This window comes from Argiope bruennichi, chromosome 1, assembly GCF_947563725.1.
Source record: "Argiope bruennichi chromosome 1, qqArgBrue1.1, whole genome shotgun sequence".
Taxonomy (NCBI): Eukaryota; Metazoa; Arthropoda; class Arachnida; order Araneae; family Araneidae; genus Argiope; species Argiope bruennichi.
This window is the reverse complement of record NC_079151.1, coordinates 75,828,010-75,844,819: the sequence shown is the minus strand read 5'-3', so window position 1 is coordinate 75,844,819 and position 16,810 is coordinate 75,828,010. Positions and strand designations below refer to the sequence as shown.

General features: G+C 31.6%; 1 protein-coding gene across 2 annotated transcripts in view; it reads right to left on the bottom strand.

The window, feature by feature from the left end:
• Positions 1-7,481: 7,481 nt before the first annotated feature.
• LOC129962684 (mucin-5AC-like) overlaps positions 7,482-16,810 on the bottom strand; it is a 62,197-nt gene continuing 52,868 nt past the window's right edge. For both annotated transcript variants that reach the window (XM_056076596.1, XM_056076605.1), the window contains exons 3-11: positions 16,231-16,317; positions 16,015-16,111; positions 14,832-15,289; positions 14,096-14,206; positions 11,458-11,624; positions 11,204-11,349; positions 10,978-11,058; positions 10,043-10,193; positions 7,482-9,085 (exon numbers count right to left, since the gene is read on the bottom strand). In XM_056076596.1, the coding sequence (XP_055932571.1) occupies positions 8,800-9,085; positions 10,043-10,193; positions 10,978-11,058; positions 11,204-11,349; positions 11,458-11,624; positions 14,096-14,206; positions 14,832-15,289; positions 16,015-16,111; positions 16,231-16,317 (1,584 nt within the window). In that variant the 3' untranslated portion in view covers positions 7,482-8,799. The remainder of the gene's footprint in view (positions 9,086-10,042; positions 10,194-10,977; positions 11,059-11,203; positions 11,350-11,457; positions 11,625-14,095; positions 14,207-14,831; positions 15,290-16,014; positions 16,112-16,230; positions 16,318-16,810) is intronic.

Sequence of the window (16,810 nt, the reverse complement as noted above, 5' to 3'; positions counted from 1 at the left end):
TCATGTGATGTGATAGAACAATATTAGATGTAGGGATTTGGAAGAGAAATCTTTCACGGCGGTTTCAAGTCGGTACCATGTTCAAGGAAAAAAATCGGTATGAAAATTTTCTAAGAAAAAATATTTCATTAAATATTCATAAAACATTTCTTAAAAGAGATACTAAGCACAGACTTTCAAATAAGAAAAGTTCATAAATACCTAAAAACCACCAGCGCCTAGAAACTTTTTTTTTTGAACAATTCGGTATACGAAATATATAAAGAGAAAATATTGTAATTGTAAAATTTGTAAAGAAAAAGAAAATGAACCAGAAATTTTTAGGAATCCCCAAGTTTCAGATCTTTCCGAGTCCGAAAAATCCCTTTTAGGAATGATGACTGTCTGTAACTTCAAATGCTTTGAGCTACATGGACGAAATTTGGTGTATTGTTTTTGCTCAAAATCTGTAGATTTCAATCAAATTTTGCACGAAATCCGTTCGGAAAAAAAAAATCTATTTGTCTGGCTGTCCGAATATAAATTAATACGATAACTAGAAAATGATGAGAACTAGATGGATAAAATTGGATTACAAATTTAATATTTAAAGTGTAGATATATACCGAATTTGAAATCAAATCCAACTATACTTTCACAAACATGTAAACGTGATAGCTAAAAACCGCGATGATTTCATTGCATTAAATTTTATATATCAAATATCATATTATAGATATATTTGATATTTGACGAATCAATGATATATGAACGCATATTTGGCACGCGCGTCCCGTATTCTAATAAGTTTTTTCGTAACTATGGCTCACCAATGGCATGCCATTAATAATAGGCAGGTAGTGAGAGAGAAGTGATAAATTTCGAGGAGGCTATTCCTGTTAGTTCATTAAAAATTATTTTCAAAATAATTTAATTTAATTCTTTTATTTAATCTACAAGAACAGTATGCTCACATTGCTTCAAATTAGAATCAAGAATCATTTAAATTTCAGAACATTATTTTTAAGATTCTTATTTTTGGTGTGTGTGGGGACGGGGTGGCGGGATATTCATGTGTTCATATTCACTTGCCGATCAGTGAGGCCCAGTTTGCTTTGTAACTGGTTAACTGATTCCACAACCCCAATAAATTTTTCTATAATAGTATTTAAATAGTAATAGTAAAAATATATAATAGTAAATAATAGTAATAAAAATCTATAAATAATAGTAATAAAAATCTATAACAGTAAATAATAGTAATAAAAATCTATAATAGTAAAAAAAAACTTGTAATATTTCGTAACGAGTTGTAATAATGCATTTTCTTAACGGAAAATTACCTTTCAATTTCTATTTACATTTTATTCCTTGTGAGATGAATAAAAATAAATTTCCTGAAAAGGACCCTCCATTAAATATATCGCTACGTTCGTTTGTATTAAATATTGTTAATTATTAATTTCTTGTAATGAAATTAAATGAAAATCTGTAATAGTAACAAAGAGGTGGATTTTGGAAACTGGAGAACGGAAACGGGCCCTCCATACTCTATATTGTTTGTAGGCCCCTGCAGGGTATATTTTATTTTATCGTATAGATTGACAATCCAGTTTTTCGTAACTAAATAAGATTTTGGTAACTTGTAAACCAGTTTCAGATCAATTATCACAAGATATTACTAAAATGGGAATAACTTAACCAGAAGCGTAAATAGATAACTCGTGTGATAAACTCTACGGAAGCCCATAAAAATTTAAATTCATCGTTATCTCTAATTATGACATTTTTTGATAAGCTTCATTACTCAGTATTATATGATTAGTTGGTTTTAAAGGATCTAATTATATGGAAGGCATAAAGAATATCAATCATTTATATTTGTTTTACACAATACACGATTTAAAAACAATTTTTAAAAAATTTTAAATTATTATTTTAATTAAATTTTTATTTAGTTATAATATTATACATACATTATTATACTCACTAATATATTACAAATCTAACAACTAATTAATTTTTTTATTTCAACAACAATTGTTTTAAATTATTTATTTTCAACCGATATTATTTAAAATTATTTGTAAAATATTATTACTTTTACAAATGATTTAAAATTATTTATTTTGAATTTTTATTTTATTATCAGTCGTTTTCTGACATTCAAACCAGATGATATTCAGTTAAGTATAGTGTTTGATGGCTCGATTTCTTGCATCTCATAATATTCCTGAAGAGGGATTTAATTTTAATTGTGAAAGTAAAAACTCATTAGAACATTTCTTTTATTAATATTTTTTTATTTATTTTTCAGCCGTAGAAATTATGAGCATCTATGCGCTTATAAAATTGTCATATCTGAGGTTGAAGGCCGTTAGTACACGGACCTAGAGTTTTCTACCAGTTTTGCCACTTTGTAAGCAGTGACATTGCGAGAGTGAGTAGCGCTTGTGGTATAATATGAGTTTTTGCTGCTCTTATTGCCATTAATAGCTTTGTAATCATTCTTTCAACTTTCAATTAAATTTTTTTTAAAAAAATGATGACAATACACTTTAATTTTCAAATCCTAACTAACATTTTGTTTTCATTGTGTCGTCTTAGAATGGCACCTGGGGCATCTATAACTCCTTCTCCCTACCATTTGCTTCACCACTGCTTAAAGGAAACATTGCAAATGATAAAAACATCGCGACCATGTGTCGCTTTTTTCACCCAGCGTTGTTGCATGCTCTGTGCAGGAAACGTCCTTACTTTCACACCCTGAGTGACGCATCGCGACTAATATAAGTGCCTGGCAGGGTTCCAGAGCGCGTCATCATCACCTTCTCAACCACCTATAATCAACTGATCGAAGGAATGCCGAAGCACGGAGGTGTGCGAAGACGAACTGTCAGCCGAGTTTCAATTGTAGCACAAAGGAGAAGAGAGCAGCAGCCGGACGGAAGAATGCTACCCCACGCGTGACGGAAAACGCGAGGGTTTATTTTTAGGGCGTCCCGAGAGACCGTGCCATTTTAAATCTCTTTCCACTCCCGGAGGACTTTGCCCCAGACTCCTCGACGGCCGCGCGCTTAAAAAAAGGACCACCGTGCGATGAAACGGCTACCGGCTCCCCGCGACCGCCTTCCTTTGCTCTTTTTTTTTTCCTCCCCAGCTATTCAGAAAAGAACTCTCAGTCGGCAAACAGCTCTCAGATCGGATTTTTTTTTTTTTTTTTTTTTTTTTTGTGCGCATTTTGTTCACCCAGAGACAGGATTTGTTCTCATTTTAACAAGATAAAATTTATAGTCTGACATATTAATTGTATACAGCAACACGCGATATTTAAAACTCTTTATAAAACTGACAGTTGGACCTAGGGCTGCCAAATTAGGCGGATAATTATTTCTTAGGTAATAGGTGTTCTTTGTGAAAAGATTTTCCCGAATTATGATTAAATTTTTAATTAAAAATTGTAACTTATTTTCTCAATAATTTGGAACATAATATTGCCCAAGAATAATTTTTAAATCGTTTTAAAATTCAAAAAATGAATTTTCAGTGCTATTAGTTTTATTTCTGAATAATATTTATTTCTTTACTTTAACAATTTTTTTCCAAGATATTTTTTTAATATATATATTTTACAACAATAGTTTTCTTTGGTTTAGTAACTATTTTATTTTAATAAAATCTTACTGCGACGATGTTTGACGTATCTATTGTGTGCACGCCATCGTTGCTAAAATTAAGAACAAATTTTTAAATATAGTATAACGATGGACATATCAATCTTAAATAATATCATACAATATTTCGTATTGGAGATACATATATCCTTCAATTTCTTTGAGATCAGAAGTTGAATTTAGTAGTTCATTAGTTAATGGATTATTTCATAAAATTAATTTGATTAATTGATAATTTGTTTTTATAAAATCGATAAATTTCTTTGTGACACAAGAAAAGAAATTGAGCAATTTACGGATAATTTATGTTAGCCTCCATTTCAGCCTTAGATATTAACACCTATCTTAAAATAAAATAATAATTTAGTTTTAAAATAATATTATGTGGTATTATTAAAAATTAATAACTTTCATGGTTTCAGAAATTACTTCAAGATCGTAGTAAGAAGTGTTAAAACAGTTTATCAAGGGCCTTTAAAAATAGATAAATTTGGTGGTAAGTATACTACAGACACGTGCAACGCATTAAAAAGTCATGCTTTGTATGAATATTCTTGCAGGAAATCGCGCTATACGATAATTTATTTAAAATAGACTTCTATATATAAAAATATCCTGTATTCTGAGATCAATTACGCTTGACTTGTTGGGAGCTTTTTAAGAGTCTACTGCACTGCCTAATAATGCCTGAGATAAAATTATATACTGCAGGCATGCCTTCACAAAATAGCACGTTTCATGTTTAACTTCCTCTTACAAGAGAATCAAGCATTTATTTGGAGCAATTTGGCCCGAAGTTTGATACAGACCTCCAATTCTGATGCAAGAATTGCATGTCTGGCGTCATTAATCAAAATAGTTCTATGCCATACACATGCATGAATTGCACTTCCATATACACATGGATAGCTGAACAGAAAAACATATATGTCAAAAAGTTTACGGAGTTATTCAAAATTTTGATTCAGATCTATAATTATAACAATAAAATTACATGATAAATCTCAAGCATCTACCTCATTGTATTTTTCAGTTTCATTCATTCATTTTTTCATTTGAGTAAGAGAGAGAGACAGATATAATTCCAAAAATTCTTATTTTCGGATAGAAAAATCTCTAAAATGTAGAAGTTTATCTAAATCTCGAAAGCAAAAATTTTTGGCTAATTCAATATTTTTCCTTTTCATGGCATCTTCGAGTGGGATTTTTTGTTCTTTTAAGCAGAGATACATCTGGTATTTGTCAATCAATTTCTGCGATTTAAAAGTTTTTCTTACATATTATATGTTCTCAAAATATCAATGAATTAATATTTACCACAATCTAAACATTTATTATGTCATTTTCTTTACAAAAATAGAGTCCGGAAATTAAAAGCATCTTACTCCTTTATGATTACATACATCGATCTTAATATCTGTGCCCGCAATAGTCTAGTAGCAGTTTCCATCCAGCTTTCCAATGACATTAGATAGGATAGTTAGGGATCAACAATATTTATTATAAATTGTGAATATTTTTCTTTTACTAATAAACCTTCTATCATCAAAATTCATTCATAAAATCTCAATAGTAGATCACTCCATTGGATCTTTTCATATAATTTGATAATTTCATGTTTATGTAAAGAGGTCCCAAAATGAACGCAAGATTTGAATTTGCCATCATTCGTGCATCAAAGTGTTAGCAATCCTATTAAAAAAAACCCATTTGACAGCTCATAGTTTAGGGTTAGTAAAAACATAGTGTTAGGAATAGAACAGCGTGTTTTCTTTGTTGAACAATATTTCAAAAATAATGAAAGTCTGACGACCATAGTTCGAAAATTTGAGAATTGGCCCTTTAGATCGTGTGGTTTAACACCATTGGATTTCTTTTTATGGTGTTATTTAAAGTCAAAGGTCTATGCCAGGAAATATCAGCTGTCAAAAGTTTTTTTTAAAATAGGGTTACCAACACTTTACTGCATAAATGGTATCAAATTCAAACCTTGAGTTAATTTTGGGACACCCTTTACTTACATTTAGACCTTTTTTCAGCTCAACTTGTGCAATCAAAAATTTCAGAGTAATAACTGATCATTAAATGAATGAAAAAGGAAAATAACATGAGCTTTCCTCCAAGAACTCAGATTAAGTTTATTTATTTATTTCATAATTACTCGGAATTATATATTTCTTGGTACTTTGTATATTTTATAATGTAATATTTCTCCCATGACCGAGTTTAGTTCTTCAATTTTTCTTGTCCAAAAATTATATATACACTTTATGAAAATTCAAGGAATATTTTAAAACATGGAAATAAATTATTTGATCGTGTTTTCGTGTAACCAAATACAAATCTATTGATAAATAAGCTAATCCAAGCTATTCATAATCTTTTGCAATATGAATTGAATTCTAATGATTATACCCACCCTTTTTTTTTAATGGTTTACAAATGCAACCCCCCCTTTTTTTTTCACCGTTAAATAAGCTTTTAAGAAACGAGAAAGAAAAAAAAAAAATAAGATGGCGAATTAATTTTTCATTTTCAATAAAGAAACATGGCAGTAGCATATATACGCTTTAAAAAAAGCATTACAAGCTGTCTAAAAATAACTTTTTAAAATGTATATCGTTTTCTTATTCTAGTAAGAGAAAAAAAAAGTTTGATCGAGGGAGCATTAAATAACTCTACAATTCGTTATTCGTAATAAATTCTCAGATATTGTAAAACTCCAATGTTTCAGATAAGCGGAAATCGGGATAATTGACAGTAAACAGTATTTCTTACATGGGAAAATCTCAATTTTGCTTATATCGTATTAATTTAATAACTCTAAAGACAATGTTGCACATATATTGCGTACTTAAAGAACATAATATATATATATATATATATATATATATATGTGTGTGTGTGTGTGTAACATTATTTGTTGTGAAGCATGATGCAGTTTGAAGACAGTGAAGATACTTTTAATTTTTGTGACGTCGTTTTATTTAATTTTGAACAAGCAAGCATATGTACAAGCGATGAGCACACAGAAAAGGAGTGAGGAAAAAGCTCTTGGACACTTTATCCCCGGTCTTATATAACCTGATTTTGATAGGGAAAACATTTCTTCATGGTGCTAATATATTACGAGATTTCGATAGGGATTTTTGTTACAAGCGCGGAGAAGGTAGGGGAAACACAGGGAGATTTCAAAAAAGAATTTGCCTGATCAGCGGTATGTTATCTCTTCACGCGTAGTGTGGGAAAGTTAGTTTTAGCTGATTCAGCAGTTTAACAAAGCTTCTCTTGAATTAATTAAGTAGAGATAGTGGAATTGGATCACGAAATAAGAGGATATTTTAGAATGAAGTTACTATGGGCTAAATTAAGATAAAATCTTGAAAATTAATTAAATTGCAATTAGAATTAAAATATCATTACACACACACACACACATATATATATATATATATGAACATAGTCAAAATCGACTTCTTTGAACATAATCAAAATCGCTACTTCACATCTTTAATCCTTTAATATAAAGGATTTTATTCCCCCCCCCCTCCATTCTTTACAGAAATCTGAAATAACTAGGAGTTGCACAATAATTTAATATGCTAAGTGCCACGTGATTTGCCTGTCACTTCATCACTACTATCTAATTAGATAATCTTTCCTCTATTGCAGATGATAGCAACATAGGAACTATTTAACTAAATTGATGGTCTGAGTCACATGCGCAAATCATAGCAGCGAACGTGTTGAAAAAAATCGTTCCCTTAATTTTAATCAAGCACATAATTTTTCTAAAAATAAAAAAAGAAAGAAACAAAGAGTCACCCATTTCAATGAATATTTTTTAATAAAAGACGAAGAAACATACATACATACAAATGAGTAGGCCGACAAAATGTTTTTGTACAATACTTCGAATTGCACAGCCCACTTCCCGACAAGCTTTCACATAAATCTCTTTTTAATTTTTCTGTACATCTATAATAGGCAGGCATATAACATCATTCTATGCGCAAATGTTTTTTTTTTTTTAGCTATTTACAATTATCTTTTACATAAAAGTTTCATAGATTTTTTCCCTTTTTTTTATAACAATAATTTACAATTTGGAATCACTCCTATGGAACGGAGTGAACTATTCGCAAGTGCTGTAAGATAGGACAATGTCTCTGTGTTAATGCGATTCACACAATTAAAACGAACAAAATTTCTATCTTAAATTTCCCCCTTTTTTATTTTTTTTTTTTTTTATTTCAAGCATTAAAATGCAAAGAGCAGAGTTCCGAGGAACTACTTCAACAAACATAGCAATCTTATCTGAGAGCACTTACGAATTGTACATCAAAGAAAATTAAAAACATTACGAAACTTCTACCAAAGTATGCCTTGCAATAATAGCCCCAGAAATTTGCGATTTATCTGTCTAAAACAGGAACTAAAAGTGGGCACATTGTGCTTCTAAAAGGATTGCAGTTAACTTCTAGGGTTAAACAAGGCATTCAAGGAAAACAGAGATTTAGGATACATAAATATCAACACATAGTTTCGAAAAATGCCCATATTGCAGCTACATAATGAAAGACACATTAAATGAAGTTCTCAAGCTTTGCAGGATCACGAGAAAAATCAAAAGGTGACGATTCAAAAGGAAATCGTAATATCTCAAATATTTGCAAGTTTCTTTTTGATACATTTTATTTGACATACTCATAAACACTGATTTTTCTTTTGTTTTATAACAAAAATTCTTTACAAGAAGTTTCAAATTTGTAAACTTTAAAAAAAAAAATATTTATTTATTTTTAATTTTATCTTGCTTTAAAATACTAAAACTCTGAAATTAAATGTTTAAATCATAATATCAAAAAAAAAAAAAAAAAAAAAAAAAAATATTTTGAACTATTTTTAGGGGATATATTTTTTTATATATATAATACGATTTCCTTTTGAATTCTTAATCCCCAAAACTCCCCCCCCCCTTTTTTTTGTTTACCCCAAAACGGCTGGTTGAGCGAAAATAAAAACCGCTTAGCTTGAACTGTAGGAAAAAAGTCACACTAAGCCACTGGAAATGACAAAGCTTTGTATCGTTATGTACAGAGTTCTTATCACAATAAAGCTTCTCTCTCCACAGAGTGTGTTCAGGCTATCGGACCGAGATGGTTTCAATGCCGAGCACTTTGCGGATTCCCTTGTCCAACCTGATGAGATCGGTCGTGCTTCCGTTGTCCAGAGACCGGTCAGAGTTGGGACGGGACGCGAAGGGGTTGTCCAGCTTGTTTCCGGACAGCAGCGGACTGCAGGTGGCACTGGCTTCGAATTCGTGACGAGGCAAAGAAAGGATCTCTATATGGCCATAATTCTTAAGGAATTCTTCTTTGGTAATGGACAACTTGCGCAGAACATCGTTCAACCGAAGATAGTTGCCTTGCCTAGAGATATGGAAAAATTCATATATTTATTAAATGTTTTTACAATTAATAAATGGGGTTTATTATTTAAATTATTAATACTTTTCAGTTTTTAATTTATAATTCATTAATATAAGGATTATAGAGTCTTGTAATTGGTTTTTCTCAAATTTATCAATTAACGGTACGCAAATGAGATTAAATTTAATTAATATAATCACCTGATTAATTCTCTAAATATTAAAATATTATTTTTAAACTTCGAATATAAAAGAATTGAGAATTCCAGTACATCAGCGTTATAAAATCAGTTGTAAAATTCTATCTTTATACACATGAAATAGGTTAATTTTAATTTTATTAAAAACTACATTATGTTTGCCAATGGATTCTAAACCCTCCACGCTTTTGCGCATGCGTTAAGATGGGTTTAATTCGACAAAGTAGGGGTGAGAGAAAAATCACAATGCAAAAGGATTTCTCCTAATGATCATGGCTTTGAACAGTTCCCCCACCCTCTGCTATCTTTTGTTCCCCAACTTGTTTCACAATAAAATTCGTTTCCGAAGCGTCATATATCATTTAGCGAAATATCTATCCAAAGATACTGCAAAACAAACTATAAAAATGACGTAAACACCTCATGATGACAATGCCGTATTCTAAGAAGTTAATGTATTATTTAGATTTATAAAAGTTCCCACTTGTTTACATTTGGCTAATAATATATACCAACATTTCAAATTTCGTAAATAAAATCTATTAAACAATCCTTTAACTATTAATGCAAAATGGACTTTAACCTAGGAGAAAAACTTATGGTAAGGTATCATTTCCTTTCTTTTAACAACAAGACACATATGCGCATGTTTTGCACGTAACACCCGAATGCGATGTATTTCTGGAAGCGAATTCAATTCCTCAGTTCAACCGAGTCGAAGAGCAAGAGAGAGAGAGAGAGAGGCTGCGCCTACTTACGCCTTACTGCTGGCAGCAGGCAACAGGAGTCGGAAAGTGGGGAGGTGCGGGGAGTCGCTCACCTCGAACAGGAAGTCGTTGTCGCCCTCCCCCTCGTCTTCGCCATCGGAAGGGACGCCGCTGAAGACGTCGTAGCCGCCGTCTTCGGGATCTGCAATACAAACAATGGAGTTAGTCACGAGCACACACAAAAAACAAAAACTAAACGCTAAAGGAAGAAAGAAAAGCATAAACAGCTGATTAAACAACAATGGTTTGATGCACTTCGATAAAAACAGCAATGCATTCCTTCACACGGTTTGATCTGAAGTCACTCAAATTTTAGAAATTCAACTGTTAAAATTTAGCTAGTCTCTTGGCAACGACAGAATCAAATGTAGACATTTAATTATCATGAAACGACATAACTCATTTTCAGAATGAAGGTTACACATATTCATCAAATTATTTTGTTGTGGTTACGTGTGGCACTTGCCATAGACAAGAGCCCGCTGACGAAGTCACAGATTTAAGTCGAGTTTGTGCAGTAGTTCCTAAAGGTACACGCCCCTGAGTACTCGAGCGCAGAAGTCTGACTTCTAGCGCATATGAAGATAACACTCACACTTTCGCTTGCACAACCCCCTTTTTTGCAGAGGGCTCTTTCACACATATCACAGATAGAACACAGGGTAAAAAACAATAATGCCCGAACCAGCACTTGAACAAGAGACGCCCAGATCATGGGGAAGACACGCTACCCCTAGGCCAGGAGCCTCGTCAAGTCGTTTACGAAAATAAGGATTGAATTTTAATTTTAATTTTTTAGGGAAAGAATCAAAAGTGAAAATATATCATAAATCTACAAATGGCGGTATATTTCATTTCGATATTTTGCACTATTGTAATTATTATCCGCAAATTGAATGAGTAAAAGAAATTAGGAATAAGCATACCTAAACATTTCGCAGATCCCCAAAATCTCCAAGGCAAATGCGGTCTACTATCAACTTCCCCGCTTATGTCGGCAAGGAATCCTAGGAACGAAAATATATTTAGTACATTACAGAGAAACGAAACAATATTTTTCTTACATCGATATACATAAAATTCTATTTTCAAAACGCCAGGAGAGAAGGGGGAAAAAAATTCGCAAAATAAATAAGAAACAGTCCAACGTACCTTGTAAGAACTCTGCCATCATGGCAGAACGAGCTAATTTCATGGGTTCCAAACCCGAATAAGTGGCAATGGTCGGATCGGCACCGTAAGACAGCAATAATCTCACGATTTCTACATGGTCATTTTCGACGGCATCGTGCAAAGGCCTGTAAAAACACAAACCCAAATAAAAATCGGCACATTAAATGCACTCAACGCAAACATCGAACCATGTTCTGTGTATAGAGAGAATGACAGTAGGCTTATTCACTTACCTGATTCCTCCTGCAGCGCTGGCGTTGACATCAGCTCCATACTGCAGCAAAGCCCGCGCAATATCTAGATGGCCCCTGGAGCAGCATTCATGGAGAGGTGTGTAGCCTGCGTTGTCACGAACATTCACACTCACGCACTTGCTCTTCAGGCAGTAGGCGACGGCTTGCTGAAAGGGAGAGAGAGAGAAGGGGGGGATGGTGAGTTGGGGAGGATGAACAAGCAGCGGCTAATGGACATAGTTTCAAAATCATTAACAACATACATATATGAACGAAAGAAAAGTTTTAGAAAATACCGATTCAAACAATGGGATTTCGATCTTGTAGCTTGAGCATTGAGGTATTACCCAGTTTGAGAGGGCGATATTAAGATGAAATTTTGAGTTAAATTCACAAAGAAATACCGAAACAAACTATCGGAGGCAGATTTTAAAAAAAAAGCCTTTCTAATCTGCTTTTTATATGAAAATTACACTATAAAGAAAATACTGAAATATATACATTAAAATCAAAGAACTCCGGTCTCAAAGGTTTTACAGTTTATTGTATAAGGATTAGTGTTTTATGTGACCCAGAGTATAGATATTTTAAATGTGCTATGGGACACCTTTCATTTCAACATAAGAGGTGGGATAGGCTCCAGGTTCTACCTTTTCTTAAGGAAGTATTAATTTCAAAAACGCTTAATGAAAGTACTTTTAAAGTATTATCTGCATAATGTAATGTGTTTGTGCAATTTTCTTTTTTATTCTATTCGGTTCAAAATCTTCGCATATTTAATGTACTCTCCAGTTAATATATAAGCTATTGTTATTCATTAACAAAACATTATTAAAGGATGTTGATAACGTTGTTTATTAACCAATTAAAACACAAAGCGATTCAGCTTATGAAGTAACGTTTCAGAAAAGAAAATTTACTTTTTAATCTAGATACAATCACTATTTTTCACTAATTATACATAAAAAATAATTATTTTGATCAATTTCTAAGTTTCTACTCAACATGACCTTTGTTTCTCCCCCTGCTCAGATACTGCTTTAGTGCAAAGAGTAGTTCGACGATCGCCATGCAAAACGCATCGATTGCATGCGACGAGGAAGAAGGATAGGACACCAGCTGTCGCACGCAGTCTTTTTAGAATCGCCATGCCAGAAAGAGAATAACCGCACGGCACGTGACACCCATCGAAGGGAGGGAAGGAAAAAAAAAAAAAAGTGGCTCTTTTATTCCCTTCTTTTCGTGTGCTCATCGAACTGAAAGAATAGAATGCACAGCTCTCATAATGGGGAAAAGAAATCCCATTGTGAGGGTGAAGTAGGCAGAGGGCAAAGCGAACACTGAAGCGAAACGATAAAAAGTGCATGCAAAAAATAAACGAAGGGGAGGAAAAAAAAGATAAAAATTAAAAGGGGATGGTGCTGAACAGAGTCATTAACTATGATGTTGCGCCCTTCTTCCAACCGCGAGGGAAACTCCCCCCCTTCTGTCTTCGTTTTTTTTTTTTTTTTTCTCTCTACATCTTTTAAATTCCTCCTCATTGGTTCAGAAATGGTCAATTAAAGCAGAACAGCGTTGGTGGTACCCGAAACAAAGACGCTAGATGACTGTACGATCAAGGTGCGTGGTCTGCCTGAATAATACGATATAAAACTGTCTCAAAATGTATTGTCTTTCGTTAGAGATTTTTTTAAAGGGCAAAGAACTAAGAATAATATCCTAACAAGAGATATGTTCAGTCTCAATATTTAAAGTCAAAAGTACTTTGACAACTGTGTTTCGAATTGATGACCAAAACGGAATTACAAAATTTGAATAAATAAAATCTAAGCAGAAATTGTACAAAAAAAAATCCTAAATATTAAATAAATCCTAAATAAATAAAATCCTATTCTGAGTCACATCTAATCTACTTATTGGGAATATTTGCATAGATTATAGAGAATCAGAATTAATCAATAAAGTATATATGATAAACATAAGCGAGAATATTTATTTTTATTTATAAATGTGGCAAATAGTTGCTTGACTTTAATTTTCCGGTTTGTTACCTTATTAAATTAACGGACTTAAGTACATTTTCGAAAATTCTGTTATTTTAACTGACACTGAACAGCAGAAATTTTTTAATTTAACTGTAACCTCTCTTTTATGTGTGACCTCTTTTATTTGCAATCGCTACAGTACTAGATTCTGATAAAAACCAAACCATCATTTTAAAAACTATATATTTACAATAATGATACCGAATTAACAGTAATAAGAATTTAAAAAAAAAAAAAAAAAAAAAAAAAAAACTTTTTAAATGCCATTTTTTTCACTTATAATTTAAATGATTATAATATGGAATATATTATTTGTTTTCAAGATAAATTCGATTCATTATCTTAGATATGGCTTTAATTTTATATAGTTCCTTGGAAAAAAAAAAAGAAAAAGAAAGAAAGAAAAAGAAATAATAAAAGAAGAAAACCATTGACTTCAATCTTGTTAAGTAATTACAAGTTTCAGCATATTTTGAAAATTGCAAGCGCATTCTTTTACATAGTAAATGAATTAGAGAGAGACGTGATATTACAGAAATTAAATTTCGCAACTGTTCAATTAAAAGAATTTGAAAATAAGTTTTGATGCTTACCGGATAGCCAAGCCTGGCAGCTCGGTGCAATTGAGTCTCTCCTAATGCTTTATTAACCATCAATCGTTTCATTTCAGGTGGCATGGGTAACGAACATGAAGAATCCTTGCTCTATCATTGAGGAAAAGAAAAAGAGAGGGGAGAAAAAATCAAAATTAAATCTTTCGTAGAGAAATTCAAAACAAGTTTACCAATGAATTTTACAAACATTTTTAATTCGTTTTCCGTTCTAAAGTTTTAAAAGAATAAGTTATTGCTATATATGCTAAATATCCAAACACAGATTTATTTTGAAGTTATCAAAAAAGAAATCGTCTGCTTAAAAAGAATTAATTACGCTATTGCCAAAATAAGGTGGGGAAATTTTCACAATTAGATTCGGAAAATGAACAATAAATCTTATTCTTAGTATTCGAAATAAATATTATTTTAAACTTTCTAAATAGCATATTAAATAAATAAAGTACACATGCATGCAAGGTAAAAATTCAGGTTAAATGTGCCATTTTATTTTTTAATTTTAATGAAAGTATTACAATAGAAATAAAACAATCATAATCTAGATTGGAGTTTTTCCCAGATATTTAAAATGATTAATTTTTATTTATTTATTTTCAGAATTAAAGGGGAAAAGTTCACTTTCTACTGATTTTTTTTCTTTTATATTATTTTTTAAAAGCTTATGGAAACATAAGATTATTAGATTAAATTAAATAGTTTAAATATAAAAATTTACCTTTGACGTGGATTTCTCCGTGTTGACTATTTTGCTTTTTGCCCCTTTGCCATTTTTCTGTTTATATTCGTAAATAACTTTCCCATTCTTCTTTTTCTGTACAACCACTTTTCCAGACAGGCTCTTTCTTTTGATGGAATGCCACTTGTACACATAACGTCGGTGGGCCCATCGAAGGGTTAACTGGGACAACAATTTCCGAGTGTACCTTACGGCAAGTTGTCTGTCAAGAGCGGCACGATCGGGCATTACATTGCCCGTTGTAGCAAGTGGTCTCCTTTGCAGGTAAATGCGAGATAGTAGTTTCTTCCTAAGTTTTCGACGAGCACGGATAGCTGCCAGTCTGTCCATTGCAGCATTATCTGCAGTTTGTGGTAAAGTACTAGAATTTACAGGAAGTACAGAACCAGATTTAGGAGACCATGTAGCTTCGGTAGGTTTGGATGGGGATTTAGGAACTGAAAAAAAAAATGAAATTTGTCAGAATAATTTATATTTTGTTATTTAAAAATCTGAATGATTCTGAATTCATATCTCGTGAAAGTTTAACTTTTTTATGACTTACATTGCACATTATATATTAATTTTTTTAATTATTTATTTAGTAAGCACATTTGGATGTCAAAATTGGGAGATGGTAGAAATGCTTTATATAAAATGTAATATTGACATTCAGAATATATTATTTTAGTTTTTAATGAGTGTTTAAAAATGTTAAGAATCTCTCGATTATTTTCCTTATCGCATGCCTCTGATTTTGCGTTTCTGTTTTGACACCCAATTATTTTTATTTAAATTCATAAAATTATTTTTAGAACACTAATTAAAGTAGAGCTTTGAAAATTACTTTATATTCTTCTTATTTTCTTCCTTTTAGCTATTAATTTATAATTCATTATTATAAATATTAAGAAAATTGTACATCAAATGTACCACTAGATGGCTCCATTGATATAGGACCTAAATTTGAATGAAATTAATTGAAACGGATAATTAAATACTAAATTAATGTTTTAACCGGCAACACAATATTAAACAAAATTTCAGAACACTAATTGACACTTCGAACACTAACACACACTTCAAAGTGTGAAAAATATTAAACACAAAATTACATTTTTACAAACACGAAACAGGTAAAGTTAAATAAAAGCGTTTAATAATAAAAATTAAAACCGCTTACCTAAAACTGGAGATTTGGGCAATTCTCGGAAATTAGTCATATCAGCAGTCTTCTCAGGAACCTCTCTCCACAAAGGCTTTTGATTTTCGTCTTTCACCTGTTCGTAGAGAAAACAAGATTTTTATTATAGGATTTCCAATAAGGAATATTAGCATAAACGTGACGCTAGCGATCTATTTAGGTTAGGCACGAAAGGATGTGGGAAAAAACTCTCACCTGAGTGGTGTAATTGAGGGGAGGTTCCGGATGGAAAGTGTAAGGGCATTCTGGAGCTTCCGACACTTCATTGATAAACGATGCAGGCTGAAAAAACAAAAGGCCTGGTTTTAAATTCGGTAAAGAGTAAACAAACAAATAAAAATAATGAAGCTCCTATAGAAGCATAGCTGATTCGTAGCTGATCAGATCATTAAAAAAAATGAGTATTTATTCAATAATTAGAATCTAGAAAAACTATATGAAACTCTTCTCTAAGACCTTAAAAATCAGAGAAAAATAGAAAAAGCAACTATTCTAATGATGGCAATATATTTATAAAATTTAACATTTTTAATTAATAATAGATGAGACATTAAGAAGTAAATAATTTTAATATAAATAAGAAAAATAATGAATAAGTAATTTAAAATAATAATCTTTATACGGCAAGGAAATAAATTCAATAAAAAATATAAAACCATACATATTAAAACAATTGAACAACAAATTTTATAAATAAAATGTGCAATTCACATCAAGGTTTTTTTAAATTAATTTATTTATTTGAAAATATTGTTTTGCAACAAAGCCCTCGATT